The 18645-nt window shown below is 45.1% G+C and overlaps 2 protein-coding genes across 2 annotated transcripts in view; one reads left to right on the forward strand and one right to left on the reverse strand.

Moving 5' to 3' along the window:
- LOC120836739 (tyrosine kinase receptor Cad96Ca) overlaps nt 1-7620 on the forward strand; it is a 105536-nt gene extending 97916 nt beyond the window's left edge. The window contains exons 9-12 of the mRNA XM_040205775.3: nt 279-460; nt 894-1016; nt 3540-3651; nt 6022-7620. Coding sequence (XP_040061709.1) covers nt 279-460; nt 894-1016; nt 3540-3651; nt 6022-6293 — 689 coding nt within the window. The 3' untranslated portion in view covers nt 6294-7620. The remainder of the gene's footprint in view (nt 1-278; nt 461-893; nt 1017-3539; nt 3652-6021) is intronic.
- A 1968-nt stretch (nt 7621-9588) lies between these two features.
- Nucleotides 9589-18645, reverse strand: part of LOC120836735 (neutral ceramidase) — an 80683-nt gene continuing 71626 nt past the window's right edge. Inside the window, exons 14-17 of the mRNA XM_040205767.3 lie at nt 18094-18426; nt 17767-17820; nt 17042-17130; nt 9589-10355 (exon numbers count right to left, since the gene is read on the reverse strand). Of these exons, the coding sequence (XP_040061701.1) occupies nt 10175-10355; nt 17042-17130; nt 17767-17820; nt 18094-18426 (657 nt within the window). The 3' untranslated portion in view covers nt 9589-10174. The remainder of the gene's footprint in view (nt 10356-17041; nt 17131-17766; nt 17821-18093; nt 18427-18645) is intronic.

Here is an 18645-nt window from a genome sequence, read left to right on the forward strand (position 1 = left end):
CATTTCAAACCAAAGACTGCTAGATAAAAAAAGAGAAGGAGCTGAAATTTTGTCCTTGACAGTTTCAACGAATGCACTGAAAGCTAGCAAATGGGGACCAGTCTCGGCGTGTTGTACTGAAACACTCTCAAGCAACATGCTGGCCCATTTTTGTTTTAAGCTGGTTGGCCCAGTTCTAAGAAGCTTTGTCACTTTTAATGACACACCCAATTGCACTCAAATAAAATTCAAATCAAGGTAATGCAAAGGCTGACCGTACACAACTTTTCGCCTTTCAGATCCCCTGTTCGTCATCATGGAATTTGTGCCTTACGGAAAGCTCCAGACGTACTTAAGAGAAAGCCGAGTGGAGAGGTCGTACGGGAACCTTCATGGGAGCAGCAAGCACCTGACTTCCAGGGACCTGACCTCCTTCGCTTACCAAGTGGCCAAAGGCATGGAGTACCTGTCATCCAAAGGGGTGAGATGACATTTTCTTTGGGCTTTCTACAAGAAATGTACTATTACGAAAAGTTTCTTGCTCAAATCACGTTTTCACCAACCGCAGCTAAACATGAGAGTTTCTTCGTCGGACTAGTAGCACGCACTTGAAATATTACACTCTATTTCTTCATAATGGAACAGCGCGAATTTTTGCAAGGACAGAGGAAGGAACTGGACAGGACGAGTGCTGCCCATTCAGGACGAGCGCTCGTCCTGTCCAGTTCCTTCCTCTGTCCTTGCAAAAATTCGCGCTGTTCCATTATGAATCCATACCAACTCGCCCAGTTATCCTGTTTACTAAGCTCTAATTCTATTGGAAGTAAATTCTATGCTTGTTTAACAAAACATTTGATACACTGGTTGCAGACTCAAATTCGCTGCTTGACATTGTTTTCTTCATGCTTCTACAGATCATCCACAGGGACCTAGCAGCCAGGAACATCCTTGTTGGAGAGAGCAAGACATGCAAAGTGGCTGACTTTGGATTTGCGAGAGATGTCATAACCAACCATGTCTACGAGAGGAAGTCAGAGGTAAGACCGATTTGCTTTCGAGGTAATGCCTGATTCAACGCTAACATACTAAATCGCCATACATCGCTAGGCTTCTTTTTAAAGCTGACGTAAGAAGGTCTGAGCATTGCAGCCTGTCGCAAACCTGACTTGCAAGAAATCCACTAGAACCAGTTTTGGGAACCCTTAGGGGTATACAAATGCAGTTGCATTGAAACAAGGGGGGTGGGGGCAATAGCTTTTTCTAGACATTTGAGACATTTTTGGGTAACAATATAGTGTTTACTATAAACATTGAATTGTTTACAAAATGGGAGGGGGTGGGGGAGTCAATTGCCCCCTCCTGTCACCCTTCCATCTCCCAAACACCTCCGACGCCCCTGTAGGAATGTCTTTATTTTTAACTCCTAAAGACAAAGTCTAGCCTCTTTTCGAGAGTGAGTGTCATCTATTGCCTGTCACAACACAGGAACTACGAGATAAGTCGCAACTCACAATTCTCAGAGAGAAGTGGCATCACCATGCTGCTCAGTTTCTCTATTTCACTTTCCGAGATGGAAACGGGCAATGACACAACGAGGCTCACTGACCGAAGTTTGTGCCATCAGACTGACTGAAGCAACCGCACTGAATTTTACAAAGCCTTTATTGTCGGTTTGATGCCAAGTGTTTGGTGCGAGTTTTTATATATATATATATATATATATATATATATATATATATATATATATATATATATATATATATATATATATATATATATATATATATATATATATATATATATATGACTGGTGAATGGAGCCGAGTATGCTATTTGTATTCTGCAATGCTAGAAGGTAATACTTGAAGGGTTATGAGCACAATATGGGATGAGGAGGAGACGAGAACCAAGCCTTGTTTCAGCTTGTTTTGGCACCTGTACAAGGTGGTACTAAAGTCTTTATACACAGCAATACACTTACCCTTTTGTGCTATCCTGTAGTCCTTTAAGGGGATACACTCCCCAGAAAAAATATTTCTGCAAAAAAAATTGATTTTGAAAAATGCTCTTCACTTTTCCTGACTGAAATTTAATAAGGAATGCGGCTATGGAACTTTTTTGTCACTTTACGAATGTCTTTTATAAAAAATGTTGACATTTTGTCGAAGACACAGAAGACCAAAAAGTTGACCAATTTTGCAAAAGAGAAAATTTATAAAAATAAATGACTTTTTACAAAAAATTTCCATAGCCATTCTGCTACATCTCTAGCGAATAAAAATCTTGAACATTGTTATAGTTTTCTGACGATAGATTAACTAAACTATGTAGGCATATTGCTGATAGAAGCTGCTCTAATTTCCTTCCCATTTAACCGACAGACTTGAAATTTTGTTATGCACCCTCTGACCACCAGCCTACCCTGCAATGTTAATTAATTTTAACCCAAGGGTTCAAAAGTTGACCCTCCCGGGGAGTGTGTCCCCTTAAAGGGATACTACAACGAAATTTCGGCGCTCATTTTTTGGTCTATATGTGTTCAAAAGAGCAGTATCACATGAAACATGCCAATACAGTAAAACCTCGTTATAACAAAGTTGAAGGAGCGGTCGTAATTATTTCGTTATAACCATTAGTTTGTTATAGCCAATGTCCATTTCTTCCCACTATTAGCAAGCAAGGGGAATTATGATTGCTTTGTTATATCCATTAGTTTGTTATATCCCGTTTTGTTATAACGAGGTTTTACTGTATCTTGTTAAAAAAGTGTCGAAAAGGAATTTTAATACGAATTAAACGATTAGCAAAGAGCACCTGGTGGATGTCGCTAACGCCTCGTTTGTAATGCTCGTCTAGGAACCTTGGCAGCTAGTGACGGAGGTTGTCTCGTCTCCGGCCACGACGAGAGACTGGGGGAAAGGAGGAACTCCCCTCTTCCCGACAATCCCTTTTGTGTGTCGCAGAAGTCGCTACTGTCCCCCTAGAAGATTATAGAAGATTAACCCGTCACTCAAAATTCATACAAAAGCAGCCGCTTCGGTGGCTGGAACGACTAGGCCATCCTCTCGACGTCAGCCTCGCCGTAGCTTTGCTCGTCTTGAGACGACCTACGTCGATTGCGTTGGATGTCACGTGCTCTAAGCTGGGCCTTCTCCGAGCGCTTGCCAGAGTGGCCCGTTTATAACGAAAAATACAGCCACCAGGATCAAAATACAAACGTGCGATTGTCATTTACGAATATTGTGGATCATATTCAACCTATTTTTGAACACGACGGGAATATTTCAAATTTCGTTGAAGTATCCCTTTAAGAATTGTAGGAATTCCCTTGCTGCTGCCCATGACCAATTGCACTTGCACCCCCCTTCGTGGTGAAATTGACTATATGAACGATTTGGCACGGCAGCCGCCTGGTTCAACGCTTTGGATCCTGCCCACAGAATGCACCAGCTAACCATTCTCTCATTTTTCTTTCCTTGCATCAACGATATGCTAGTCACGACTGCAGTCTAGTCAACATTGCACTCTTTCAAATCCTGGAATTGAACGCCGCTTTGCAGGGTCGTCTACCTATCAGGTGGATGGCACCGGAGTCTCTCTACGACAACATCTTCACAGCCAAGACCGATGTCTGGTCCTTTGGAATACTCATGTGGGAAATCGTCACTCTTGGTAAGACGATCGTCATCATTCTCTTGTTTCTAGATTGTATCCAATCCACTCCAATCTTAGCTTTCTTCTCTGCATAACCTTTTGGCCGAGCTCTTCTGGATGTTTCAGAGGCATTCATAAGCCCTGGTACAAATGTTTTCTGGCAAGCCCAAGGCTACTGTATCTTTTGAGCGAGCCGTGAAAGGGGTCAGTTGCATGCCCTTAATTTCTAAACTTCGTTCAGTTCCATCAACTAGACCCATTACTTAAAATAAATGATTGATCTAAAAGAAAAATATCCTTGCAGATTTGTAGGTAATGGAAAAGGGTCACCCTAATTCTTGAATGTTTGTCCGGCATGCACGGCATGTTCGCCACCTTGCTTTTACAATACTTTTTTTGTTGTACAAGTGAATTTAAACACTGCCCGTTGTGCATTCAGAGGCGTTGACTTGGCATTGTAGCATGTTGCCAGTATGTCAGAAAGATATTCATCTGCCCAAATGTGGCCATTCTAGTATATGAAGTGAAAATGTGTAACCACACCGCTACTGGGCAGTAACAAATGTTCAAGGTAATCAAGAACATTTGAAAACATAAAAGAGTACCATATTCCCATTACCATTTCAGAATGAATGAGCCGGAGAACTTTCACATAAACCGGAGAGGAAACTCTTTTACGTGCAGTGTCCCTCTTTGTTTGCCTACTTTTGGGTGTTCCTTCACAATGCGTGGCACCGACATACCGTAAGATACCGAACAAGTGCTTACTAAAAATTTCGAAGTTATCTTGAAAAACTGGGTGAACGGGCTCTTGTTAGGTCAAAGGAGCAAAAATGCTGAAGCAGCACCAATAGGGTAGGCTTCGCCGCTTTGCACGGGGGAGACGGGAGAAGCGGCCGACGAGGACAAGTTCCTCGGTTAGCTGGGTGGTCTCAGGAGTCTGGGGTGTGGGCACTTGGCACGTCCTTCGCTTATTACAGCCATGGACTCTAACCCCTAACTCAAAATGATGTGGTTGTAAGGCGTCGGTCGTCGATATTGCCAAATGCTCGGAAAAGAGATCCCCTGACATCCGCCACAGTTTTCTCTGGACTCGATCCCAGATTCGCCGATTGTGAAGCGAGCACGCTGCCACAGAATCGCTCCAGCCGCTTGGACATGCCACCTAATAAACCGCATAAGTTGAAGACAGCTGGACGGACAAGTCGCGCAGCGACTGCCCGATGGCTGCAGTTGCGGTGATGTTGCATCACGCCACCACGAGTCTCGCAGCACATTGATTAGAGGGCTTCTGCGCGTATAAAATCAATGAGTGTGTCAATCTTCGAGCAGACATTGGCGATGGTTCTTCCACGTGAGGAGCAAGGTACATAAGGATACACTAGGGTCCAATAACGTATCGGAGCTTTCGTAGCAGCTATAGGGAGCATTCACTGGTGTTTATAGCTGTGTGCACGACTGCTGAGTGCGTGCTAATGGCAAGCTTACACAGTTCTCTTGCAACGTGCATTCCACACCAAGATTGCCGGCCTTAGCAGCCTAATAATGTGAGCTCCTTCCGAGTTTGCACTCTAAACCGTACCCTCAAATATGGCGTCCAGTGAATAATGGGCTTTAGTTGAGCTCGTTGGTGCATAACACTATAATAGGGCCAGCTGGCCTTATTATAGTAACACCCCCTATACAGTGGATTTCAGTAGATTCACACAGGACAGCTAATATGTTTAAAACATTTCAAATGTTGCTGGTGGGCACTTAAGGGGCCATAAAATTAATTTTGGGCTGCGATAAATGATTTTATATTGGGATCTTACTAATCCTATGTCATTTAGTGGTCCAATGAAAAAATAATATGCACAAGGATAGAAAGCCTAAAGGCTCCTTTTTGGTACGAAAATTTGACATTATAGCAGACTAGTTGTTACCTTACTTCCTTCGAAAGCTCTCTGCCTTTTCACTGCAAAGCATCCACAGTGCCCAAGCACGTCGGCCGAACCCAGCTGACGCATTGGACACGAGCACCGAGTCGCTCGGATGTTTGTGCTCGTCAACAATCAATCCGTTGACGAATATTCAAATTCGCGCTCGAGGCCAACGAGTGCTTCGACGGCACTTATCATCACTTGCGAATGACAAGCTCCACGGTGCATTTAAAACATAGAATGGAAGCTTGGAGTCATCGCATCAGGTGAAATACTATCTTACGACCACGTGATTTCGCTTTCGAGTTGAGGAAGAAAGCCAAGCAGGGACCAAGTCGAAAAATCATTTCATGGTCCCTTTAATGTGACCCAAGTGTATGCTAGGTATATTTTACGCTAATTTGGAACGTGGTTTTCGAGCACCCGCGGTGGCTCACAAGCACCGTTTATTCCGTCTCGGCCGCAGGCTCTACACCGTATCCTGGCCTGGCTGCGGCTGAGGTGATGCGCCGCGTGCGCGAGGGATACCGTCTGGAGAAGCCCGAGCACTGCAAGCGGGAGATGTACAACATCATGTACTACTGCTGGGACCCGGACCCCAAGGAGCGGCCGTCCTTCGGCGAGGTCACCTGCCTCCTGGACAAGCTCCTCGTCAGCGAGAACGACTACATCGAGTTGGACCGCTTTCCTGACCACTCCTACTACAACATCACCAACCTCTCCGGCGAGAAGCTCTAGGCCGGACCACTTGCAACCGAAAGACTGCCAAAGAACTTACCGGGGGGCGGGGCAACGAACACCGCAACGCGGACGCCCGTTCGACTTGCCCCCTACCCCAACCTACCCGAGGACAGTCGCGCGTGCGCGTTTCTTCGGACCGACGTCGCCGTGCAAACGAGGGGAGAGAAAAAAAAAAGTGTTCTGTGTGTGTATGAGGGAGAACTTGCTCATCACTCATCTCAGGGGATGCACTGCGCTTTTTTTTTCTTTTGTGGCTTCCGGCGATCATCTTTTTTTTTTTTTTTTTTTTTCTGGAGAGATTGTGGAGCAGAGGTTGGTCTTCTTGAAAAGAGTGCCTTAGCACTTTCGGGAGTGCACGGCAAGTCGTGTTGTTTCGGTTTCAATGTGCAAAGCGAGCGTTTATTTTTGTTTTCGCTTTTTTTTCTTCGGTTGGATATTTTTTGACGGGAAGCAGCTCCAGTGCGTGTTGTATTTTACTGTACAATAAGAGGAATTTATTAATTGCTTCCGGTTGCGCGGGCCAATTCTGGACCCCTTGCCGTATCTCAGAGTACTATAGATGCCGCCCAAAGTGTGTATGTATATCGGTGAAAAAAAAAAAGAATGAGAAAAAAGCAAACATCTATTTCTCTCACTTTTTGTTGCTGCTTTGGATATGCTATGGCAAAACATCTGCTTACTTTCAAGTTGTAGATTGAGAGGCCCCAGATGGTTTGCTTTTCCTTAATTTGTGCGGGTCATCTTCCACTTTCATTCCTTGCTCAATCAAGTTTTTCTCCCATTTTTCTCAAAGAATGCGCCAGATGAGAAGGCAAGGTCTTTTATTACACTTGATACGAGGCAACCTCAAGCTTGTGACGTGTTAACCGAATGTGGACACAACTGGCAAGTGACGGACCTTTTTTTCACTTTTCCATTTCGATGCATCACTGAGAGCAGCACACTGCTATTTTTCTCTTTTTTCGTCACCATTTTTAGAGCTCACTTTAAAAGTGCATTCAAAGCGGCAAGCAGCACGAGTCAAAACAAAAGACCAGGAGACAGTCTGGCTTGCTCATTCGATACCATTCACGAGTCGAAACGATTGATGCTTGGGTCTCCGAGATTATGGAGAAGGAAACAAATGACGCAGTACTGGCATATTTATGTGAAAAGAAAATGATTGCATGCAGTGATTTCATTTCATCATGTGTATAGTAGTAATAAGATTATACCATTGAATGTGTCTCTCTATTTTGTAATAATGTATTAAATGTATTACCAGAATGATAGAGTATTTCTCTACATGAATCACAAATAAAAAGGTTATGTATACACAAGCTTACACCATCAGCTTGGGTTTTCCATCTTTATTCATTATCTTTTTTCTTTTTTGTCGGCTTTATTGAGTTTGCACAATACTATCTTTAAGTACCAGAAAACAAAAAAATTCTTTGATTTCGGTGTTTACCGAAAAATCCCGAGCAAGTGCACACTCAAAATTTGGACATAACCATGTAAAACTGGGAAATGGGTGCCCCTTAGGTCAACAATATGTAAAGATGTTTGTTGTGCATTTTCCAAATGTTACGTTGTTACAAAATATTGGGCGGATGCCCAGTATTTTACGATAATTTCGATGGGGAGGTGGGGACAAAACAAATTGGTATTCTCAAAATAACATTGGTAACTAAAGAGTGTTTTCTTGCATACTACTTGCAACTCAGTTGTACTAAATTGGAGAAAAAATTACCTTAAGAAGCGTAGAGCAGTACTCAAAAGGAAGTGAAAGTGCAGCAATCTTCTTTCTGGACGCACATCCCACAAAACGCGCATTATTACCACCATGTTCACACCTAGATAAACCTTGACATATTTACATGCGGTAAAAGGAATACAGTATATAAAAAAATTTCGGACATTTTGTCAAAACAATATTTTCTAAACCTTTATGACTGTTTTCAGCAAGTCGCAACAACCAAGGCACCTTAGCGAAAAATGAAAAATATTTACGAGGCGCTCTTATCCAATAACTAAATATTTATGAAACTTCCAGTACCATTTCTTCCTAAATTTGGCACTGCAGATTGATCGACGTACCAAGACCAAGCATATTGCAGCTGCACATAAATATTGCCACTTTTCAGTGACGAGATTAATAATTTTATATTGGGCAGGTTTGTTAGTCATGTAACAACGCTAAAAATACCATAATATTTGGAGGGATAGCCCACCTGAAAGCGAGAGCAAATCAGGTGAAAATGAGTAGTGGGCTTACTTCCGGTGTGCAATAAGGAAATATATTAAAAGTGCTATTTTTGCATCCTGTGATCTGCCAAGCATGTTTCCAGATTGTGGGGCAATGGGGCATAGGGAACTAACTGTCCTACCCAGTCAGCAATGTTTGCTGATCTCCCACTGTAGCTATCTAACCCCATTTCGACCAAGGTCAATGTTGGCCAGGGCACTGCAATTACTAAAAGTGGATTATCTTTCAGCTTTTTGTTCTTTTTAAATAACAGATGTCAAAAATAGGGGTGGGTTATCTTTTGGGATATTAGGGTAAACAGACATTGGTTTCTTTCCTGTACATTTAGAGCTACTATTTGCAAGTCACTACAGAAAAAGAACTTCGATGTGTGCACAGAAAATTTTATCAACATGGCTGTTAGTGAGTACATAGTAAATACATCTGAAACAAAAAAAAAAAAAAAAAAAACTTTAGGCATTTTCTTTTACAAGAAATGTAACAAGTGACTAGAGGAAAAATATTTTAATATAAAAATATATTATATCTGGTTTGCTATATTTAGCCAAAACCTTTCATTGTTTGCACTTCGAAGGAAGCAAGTTCACAAGTTTTACAGGAACCGGATCACAAGGCATGCCAGTCTGCAGAACAATTGGGATGCAATTTTTGGGGCTAATTTCGCTCGAGTTAACATAACAACACAGATAAGATGCCTACGAAATTTTCCTTGTTTCGTGGGAACAGCGCTAAAAGACGTAGGGCCAGGACAAAGAAACACACAGACAGGGACCTGTCTGTGTGATTCTTTGTCTTGGTCCTACGTCTTTTAGCGCTGTTCCCACCAAACAAGTATGCACCACCGACAAGCCTAACAACATGCCTTGTTATAATATTCCTTCAAACAACCTAAGTAGAACGCCTCAATCACTTTGTGAAATATTGAAAAATATCCGTAAAAAGAATTTAACATGCGCAGACCTATTTTTGGCTTCCTCCTGCACTACCATGAGCGAAGTTGACAAATAAACTGCCCCTTTGGGACGTTTCAATCAATCACCACCGTAAAAGATTAAATTTCAATATGATTAGGCACTCATTCACTACTGCATCAATGCGAAATTGGCTTCGTGCGCTCGGCAGGTGTTCGGCAAACTCGTTGCCGATTGTCAGCCTGCCGATTTCGTTGAGGACGGCCATGGTCCCTGGCTTTCACCGTAGGGCTTGGCAAACGAGTGATGGCAGCACAGCCTAGCAGTAACAAAATTAAAAATAAGCAACCCCAAACCCTCGTCAACCCAGGCGACGGGACAAGTCAACAGTTCGCACCAGCGCCGAAACACAGCGAGATACCCTGGATTCCCAGCGGGAAGTAGAACGTCAGCAGAGCGCCCGATCCGGCGGGGGTTCCTACCACTGAGGTGCGCGCCAACCGCGGGTACGGCAGGAGAGCTGTTCGAAGCCGCTTGCTCCTTCGGACGTCGAAATCTATGACTTCGGAGAGGCGGCTTTCGACGGGCACCTGGCACCGCCCCGAAGTGGAGGACCGTGGTACGAACGACATCATACGGCGGCGGCGAAGACATCTGACGTTCACACTCTTGTCCTCTCCCGTGCGGTTCCGGCGCTTAGTCCTCGTCGAGGCCCGATGCTAGGGGTTTACTTTGAAGCGACCGCTAGTGCCCTCGTAAGGAGACACCATCTGCAGCAGGTTTCGGCTGTGGCCGAAGTGCCGGATTCGGTAGGTGCCCGGCTCGGCGTCGTCCGGAATGTCCCACGTCACCGTGACCTGGCTCTGGCCAAAGATGGGAGCGGTGCGTCGCCAGTAGAACCTGCGTGAGAGAGAGGAAATGGTTGAGTTGGTGGCCTATGGGCAGTTGTGAACGATCTGCTGCTGTCGCTGGTCGGTTATATTTAGGGTTCCGCGTTTTCGGTTTCTATTTTTTTTTCAAAATTCGGCGTACCTTTCTCAGTGTTTATTTTAAAACTAAATGTTTTTTGTGTGTGTTCTTTTTTTGGCCTTTAAAAGTTTATAGTGTTTTTTCGGTGAATATAAAATAAACACCAACAAACACCGGATCAGATTATCCTTGTAGCTCTGATATTTGTGATCACTTGGAGAATAATGGCGCAGATACATTGAAAAAGAAATGGACACTTTATTTAGCAAACGTGTGCAACTGTAAAAAAAAAAAAAAGAAAAAAAAAAAACCAGAAGTACGAACAAGCCAGACACGAAGCCTATGCCCAAAATCATTGAAATTCACCTTCTTATATCAGGATTACGTGATCTTATAACAGTACACACACGCATGTACTTTCCCAGGTTCTTTTCGTTGATCCACACTCTTTTCTTTTCTGTTAATATGACCCTGAGCTTCGAGAATGCTCTCTCAACGCTAACACTCGACAGTGGCAGGCTAAGGTGATAAAGCGCTGCCTTTGGAGCCAAAATCGGCCAATCAACCATTTGTGACCACCAAAAGAGACACGGTGCGACGTTTTGAAGCACGTACAACACAACATGCAGAGCTTGCATCAAGTCAGTCTTTTTACAACGAGTTTGAAAACACGCTCGTGCATGGCGAAGTCATGGGGCATTTCGGACTTCATATTCCGATCGATGATGAGCACATTAAATCAAAGCGCCATGATGGCATTCGTGTATCCCATACATTCGGACACGTTTTGATAGACACTGTCGTTCCACTTTTTAGACACGGCTCTGCGGTACGACTGGAAGGTAAAAGTGACCTTTACTGGTTAAAACTAAATTTTAGAAAATGGATTCGACATAATTTTATCGGTTTTTATTGGTTTAAATCGAAAATGCCAAACCTAAAAACTGACCTTTTTCGGTTAAAATCGGTTTCGAAAATAGATTCGGCATACTTTTAACGGTTATTATTGGTTTAAACCGAAAAATCCGAACCCTAGTTATATTCCCGACAGGATATGATTATTTAGTGCCTCGATCAATTGTGATTACAATCAAAGTGTTTGTGGCATGCCATAAAAAGTGTATCTTCTTGTTTGGATATTTGTTGCTTTGTTATGAGCATGTCAGACTAAGAAAGTATCGCAGTTTTATTTCTTTAATAGAAATTAAGGAGCAAAGTCAGGGTGTCTCAGAGAAACGGTACTTGAAATGTACCGAACAATCAGGGGCACGTTGAAGCAAAATGATTTGTTGGCCTAGTTGGTTAAACATTACGGAAATTAAAAAGCGCAAAAGACAAGGACAAGAGGGAGACAACACAGGACAAGCGCTTACTCGCAACTGACGTTTTAATTCGGAAGATGAGGAAGATGAAGAACCCTAACAGTAAATGTTAGAAATATTTATGAGAAAGGAGTGAAAGGATCTGAAAAAACTGAGAATTGAAAAAGAAAAAAAAAAATTAGTAAGAACAATAGGAAATGGTGGGCATGATTAAAGTAACAGTGAAAGAAATGACAGTGAATATATTAAGAAAAAAAGAAAGAGGAAGGTAAAGCAAATTAAGAATATCTAAGGAAAATATTTCATGTACTCTAATTCTTTTGATGACAAAGTCACCGAAGGAGCACTGATGCAGGCGTCTCTGTTATATGTGCGGCAGTGCTCGTGCCTTGACGTGCAGCGTGCGCGCGAGACTATCGCGTGAACTGACGGACTGCCTACCCGAGCGACAGCATGCAGCCGTGTTCTAACCGGGCTGATTTCTGTAACCCGTTTTTCTTGTAAATACACCACATTTATTGGCGACGAGGATGGTCGGGTCCACGGGTTGGATCATCGTCTTACTGCTGGGGGCTTGACTGGAGCCAAGGATTGTCCAGCCTCGGAATCCTGGAGCGGCCATCAAGCGGCAACCCCTCAGCGAAGACCATGAGTCGCATCGGGCACATCGATTCTTTCGACGATACGACGAGCGACTGGCGCTCCTATGAAGAAAGACTGGCGTCATACCTCCTGGTAAACGAGGTTCCCGAAGGTAAGAAGGTCCATGCCTTCTTGAGTCTCATCGGTCCGAAGACGTACGCTTTGTTGAAGTCGCTTACGGCCCCGCAGTCACTGTCCGAAAAGTCGTTTACCGCGTTACTCAAGCTTCTGGGCGATCATCTTGCGCCGCAGCCATCCGTCATAGCGGAAAGTGCGAAGTTCTACAAGCGTTCGCAAGAAGAAAGTGAGTCCATCGCCGAATTTGTAGCGGTACTTCGAGATCTAGCACAGAGCTGCGATTTTGGAGGCTTTCTTGATGAGGCGCTACGCGACCATTTTGTGTGCGGCCTTCGCCGAGAAGATGTACAGCGCGTCCTCTTCACAGAAGACAAAAAGCTGACTTTCCAGAAAGCCGTAGAGAGGGCTCTTGCGATGGAAATAGCAACTAAAAGTGCAGCGTTAACGCACACCAGCGGTGCATCGGTCCCTGACGTCCACAAGGTTCGGGTCGACCACAAAGCGCGGATCGACAAGCAAGTACCAGCGCAGTCAAGTTGTTTCCGTTGTGGCTCGACCAACCACCGCAGTGATGCGTGCCCCCACGTCGGTGACACATGTTTCAAGTGCAACCGGAAAGGGCACATTCAGCGCACCTGCCGTTCGGGTAACAAGAAGCCAACAAAATCGAAACGACAAAGGCAGATGAAAACGCTGACGTCCGTTCACGACGCGGGATCTCTGCAAGCGGTCAAGGCTGCGGGCTTGGAACCGATCACCGTACCCATAAACGTTGACGGTGTGAAGCTTACAATGGAACTTGACACAGGCGCAGCTGTGTCCGTTGTCTCCTTGACTGAATTTCGGAAGCTGTTCCCAAGAAAGGAGCTACAACCTACAACGCTGACACTTCGCACGTATACAGGAGAATTTGTGAAGCCGAAGGGTCTGGCCTTGGTCTTTGTGCAGCACAACGACCAAAGTAAGGAGCTTCCACTGTACGTCGTGGAAACCAAGAGACCGGCATTGCTTGGCAGAGAATGGCTGCGAGAAATTCGGCTAGACTGGAAGAACCTGGTCCCTGTCAACAGGCTCGACACGTCGAAGAGACGCAAACAAAAGTTGGACGCCTTGTTGGAGAACCACAGCGACCTGTTCAAAGATGAGCTTGGCACCATTTCTGGAGAACAAGCCGAACTTTTGCTTCGTGAAGGTTCACAGCCGAAGTTTCTGAAGGCTAGAAGCATTCCATTCGCACTGCAAGCAGCAGTCGAGACAGAATTGGCAAAAATGGAAAAGTTGGGAGTCATCACGCCCGTGGCTACCAGCGAGTATGCGACACCCCTTGTACGTGCAGTAAAAAAGGATGGCAGTATACGCCTCTGCGGAGATTTCAAGGCTACGCTCAATCCCTGCCTGGAGGTGGACAGGTACCCCATACCACATATTGATGAGCTGTTGGCGGCCTTAGCTGGCGGACAAGAATTCTCAAAGATCGACCTCAGCAGGGCTTACCAACAGGTGGTTATGGCGGACAACTCAAAAAAGTTGCTAACGCTGAACACGCACAAAGGGCTGTACGCCATGAACCGTCTTGCTTTTGGCATCTCATCAGCACCAGGCATCTTCCAGAGGATAATGGATAATATGCTGAAGGGCCTGAAGGGTGTCAGCTGCTATCTCGATGACATCCTGATCACCGGAAAGTCAAAGCAAGAACACCTCAGCAATCTCGAAGCCGTCTTGTCGAGATTACAAGAACGTGGTGTGCGAGTGCGGCGTGACAAGTGCTCGATTTTTCAGCACGAACTACGTTATCTAGGCCACGTCATCAACGCTGAAGGTGTTTGCGCATCCCCTGAGAAAGTGTCTGCAGTACTGAATGCTCCTGCTCCGAAAAACAAGCAGCAACTGCAGTCGTTCCTTGGGATGGTGAACTACTACGGAAAGTTCGTTCCGCAACTTTCTACGCTGGCACACCCCTTATACAAGATGCTAAGACAAGGAGAAGAATGGACGTGGGATGAAGTTTGCCAGTCCGCTTTTCAGAAAATCAAAGCTGCGATGACTTCCCTACCGATCTTAGTTCATTATGATCCCAAAAGACCCCAGCAGCTCGCCTGTGACGCATCGCAATACGGCATAGGCGCCGTTCTTTCTCAAGTTTCTCCGGACGGAAAAGTTCAACCTGTGGCTTACGCGTCTCGTACCTTATCGGAGGCTGAAAAGAACTACAGCCAGATTGAGAAAGAAGCACTGGCCCTGATCTTCGGAGTTAAAAAATTCCACGTGTATATTTACGGCCGTTTCTTCACCTTGATTACAGACCATAAGCCTTTGCAAACCATTTTCGGCCCGAAAACAGGTATTCCAGCAATGGCTGCTGCACGGATGCAGCGCTGGGCAGTGACGCTGTCTACGTACAGCTAGTCGCTCCAGTTCAAGAAATCAAGTGACAACGCTGAAGCAGACTGCTTGTCAAGATTGCCACTTGACATTGTGGCAGATGAATCTACCGAAGGAAACGAAACTTTCTATTCTCTGCGTCTAGATACGCTACCTGTCACCAGCCGTGACATTGCTCGTGCCACACGCCACGACCCTTTGTTAAGCAAAGTACTCGACTTGACACACGTGGGCTGGCCATCGTCCATCGTCCATCACTGACAAGGAAATGAAGCCTTTCTTTGACAGACGTCTGGAACTCACTGTGCATCAAGGGTGTCTGATGTATGGCATGGGGTAGTCGTACCACCAAAACTGTGCAAGCTCCTGCTTGAAGAAATACATCTGGGTCATCCAGGTATTGTCAGAAGTAAGGAATTAGCCAGGAGATACATCTGGTGGCCTTCAATTGACAATGACCTGGAAGAGCAAGTGAAAGCATGTCAAGAATGCTTTCACTTGCGGACAGCGGAACGAGCCAGTCCCTGAGCCCCTCCACCCTTGGGCATGGCCGACATCGCCCTGGCAAAGGGTGCATTTGGATTTCGCGGGTCCAGTCAAGGGGAAGATGTTTTTGGTCGCCGTAGATGCACACTCAAAGTGGCCCGAGGTCTATGTGATGGAGAAGACGACATCACAGCACACAATCCAACGTCTTCAGGACTTGTTTTGTCGTTTTGGTGTACCTGAGGCCATTGTTACGGACAACGGTCCTCAGTTCGTCTCAACAGAATTCAAGACTTTTATTAAGAATCTAGGAGGTCGTCACATCTTGAGCGCGGCCTATCACCCGAGTATTAATGGCCTCGCGGAGAGGTTTGTCCAGACATTGAAGTCTGCTCTCCGAAAAGGACGACCGCAAGACTCCCTGGAGTTGACGGTACAAACGTTTCTTCTGACGTACCGCAATACCCCTCACACGACGACAAAAGAAACACCTGCCAGTTTGTTCTTAGGCAGAAGACTTCGCCTAAGACTCGATGCCATTAAGCCTTCCGTTGGGGGAAGAGTAGGACATCAACAGTTCGTCCAGACCTCGCAGCGAAAGGCACGAACAAGGATTTTTAGTGTGAACGACAATGTTCTCGTGAGGAACTATAGAGGCTCCCAGAAGTGGGTTCCCGGCACAATTCTCAAGTAATCTGGCCCAGTGTCGTTCCAGGTTCAAGTCACGACTGCTCGGGGCATATATATCTGGCGCCGTCACCAAGACCAGATGCTTCATCATCGTGAAAACTCGATGCAAGCCACATCAGACGGATTCCTGCCCAATCTGAGGGATCCAGAGAACTGCGTCGACGAGCCTGTGGTCAGTGAGTTTGCAACCACTCCACAGAGGGCAACCGACAATCCCGCTGTGCAACAGCGCTACCCCACAAGACATCGTCGTCCTCCAGACAGATACGACGCATAACGTTTTCGGCATTGTGTGCAGTGTGTGTTTTCCTTTGGTTTCTTCAATTACGCCGGGGGAAATGTTATATGTGTGGCAGTACTCGTGCCTTGACGTGCAGCGTACGCGCGAGACTATCACGTGAACTGACTGACTGCCTACCCGAGCAACAGCATGCAGCCGTGTTCTAACCGGGCTGATTTCTGTAACCCGTTTTTCTTGTAAATACACCACAGTCTCCTTTGGTCGCAATCACTTCAGCCTCAAGGATTTCTCGAGTTCGCTTATCTGGACACCTCTTCAGGATCCTTGTGCTGGACAGTAGCGGGGCGCATCTACAGTACCTCACATGTAGAGCGAGATGCCCCAACGGAGAGGATTTTAAAGATAGCGCATGTTCTCTGAGCCTTACGTTGATGCATCTTCCCGACTGTCTCACATATACCTTGCCACAGGTGAACAGAGATACTAGCGTCTTTTTAATGACTTTCTTTTTTTCAAATATATTATGTAGGGGCATATTTATTACATGTTTTGTGCTGGAACGGCATATTCTAGACTGTGCCACTTGAAAACATTGAGTTGTATTTTTGTGACAGTCACTTTTTCAATGACTGCCGTAATCATTGTGATAAGAGGGAACAAAAAAAAGAAGCATCGCTGATGCAAGCAAAAGAGTTTTAGAATAAAAGTTAACAAAAAACTATGTTTTAAGAAGTAGCAGCATGTTGTGAAGAGGATATGAGAGCACAACTTACTTTGTCTCCCAATTGCCATCTGTAGCCACGACGTCCCAAGACTGCCCGTCCTTGCCCAGCTTCTCTACCTTCAGGTAGGTACCCTCCAACTGGAACACACATTTTCGGTACTTGTGAACATCTTTGAGATATGCCCATTATAAGACCAACAAGCTCTCATGAGCACCAACATGTTATACAGGAATACTTTTTATTTAATAACTATAATTTGTGTGAATATTGCTTAAGGATCGACAAGTCTTACATGTGCGAAATGACCAAATGAAAAAAGGGTAAAGTTGAAGGTAATAAAACATGTGGTATTGCTTACATTATAACCTTCAACCTGAAAGCGTGACAACATTAACAATCATAGGTTACGACTTGGAAGCCTACACTGGGAAAACTTCCGAGCTTATGGCCCGGTAGTAACAGATGTCCAAAGATGGGATTGAGCTTTTAAAATTTCTGATCCTTCGCCACATGTTCACCACTCCCCAGAGCTTAGCAGTCTGATGTTATTTCTCCTGGCGAAGTTGCCCACCCTCTTCCAAACTTTCCGCCGAACTTGCACGGCCCCCATACTTTGTTTCTTTTTTTGTTAAGTTTAATAAAAAAAATAAGTAATTATTTAACTGAAATTAGGGCATTAATGACAGCATTATTAAGTTGTGTGTCATAACTGATGATACAGCTTTCATGAAATTAATGACATATTCAGTATACATGTTGTAAAGAAGTCTGACCAGTAGGTTGTTTCTTGGATGGCCAGATACAAAGGTCACGACCACACGTTCACCCTGAAACACAAAAAAGAAAAAGTGAGTAAATAAGGAAACATAATCGAACTTGAAAAAATCGACGAAGATGCCACACCACGGTATCTCTTTGCTTTAGGCAGACCACGAGTAGAATTGCAAACAGGTGCCAGTGTCAGTGTGTTCAATCGTCATAAGTGGTTTTAAGAGGTCGTAAGGCACACGGTTGTAAGCAGTCGCAAGTGTGTGAGCTAGCATAATAATCGTACCGCCCCGCAAGCCATTTAATTCGCAGAATCGGTTTCGGAACCCCACCTTCGAGTAGGACTGCTTGGCGTCGGTCACGACGTCACCGAATCGCTTGCCCAGAGGGGTGCCGTCATAGACGACACCCGTCTTGAAAGATATCTGCTTGGAGAGCAAGTTTGGCAGGGCAGGGCCCGCAGAAAGGTTGCTGCCCGAAGTCAGGTGCTGCGCCAGGATCTCAAACTGCTTCTGATAGGCGGCGAGCGTGTGCGGGCCATAGATGGTCGAGGCGCCCTCGTAGCGCTGGACCTGGTACTCCTCATATGTCGCCACGTAGTGCGTGTACGTGTTGGACAGGCCGGCCAGGACCACCATGGCGTCCTTGTCCTTTGCCGTCACGACCTGCGTAACGGGAAAGGTATGATCGTCAATGAAACAAAAACCTTGTGCAAGCTTGACCGTGCTGACAAAGACCAGGGAGCGTTGAATGTGTCTCGCACAAACCCCAATTTTTTTTTCAGAACTTTCTTCAGTTTTTTTTACTTTTTAAATTTTACTTTTACTTTCCTCTCCCCCTTTTCCAATTCGTCCCCCTATCCTCCTCCCCTTCCCCTCTCCATC

Source organism: Ixodes scapularis, unplaced genomic scaffold, assembly GCF_016920785.2.
Source record: "Ixodes scapularis isolate PalLabHiFi unplaced genomic scaffold, ASM1692078v2 PGA_scaffold3__209_contigs__length_174095766, whole genome shotgun sequence".
NCBI classification, from domain to species: domain Eukaryota; kingdom Metazoa; phylum Arthropoda; class Arachnida; order Ixodida; family Ixodidae; genus Ixodes; species Ixodes scapularis.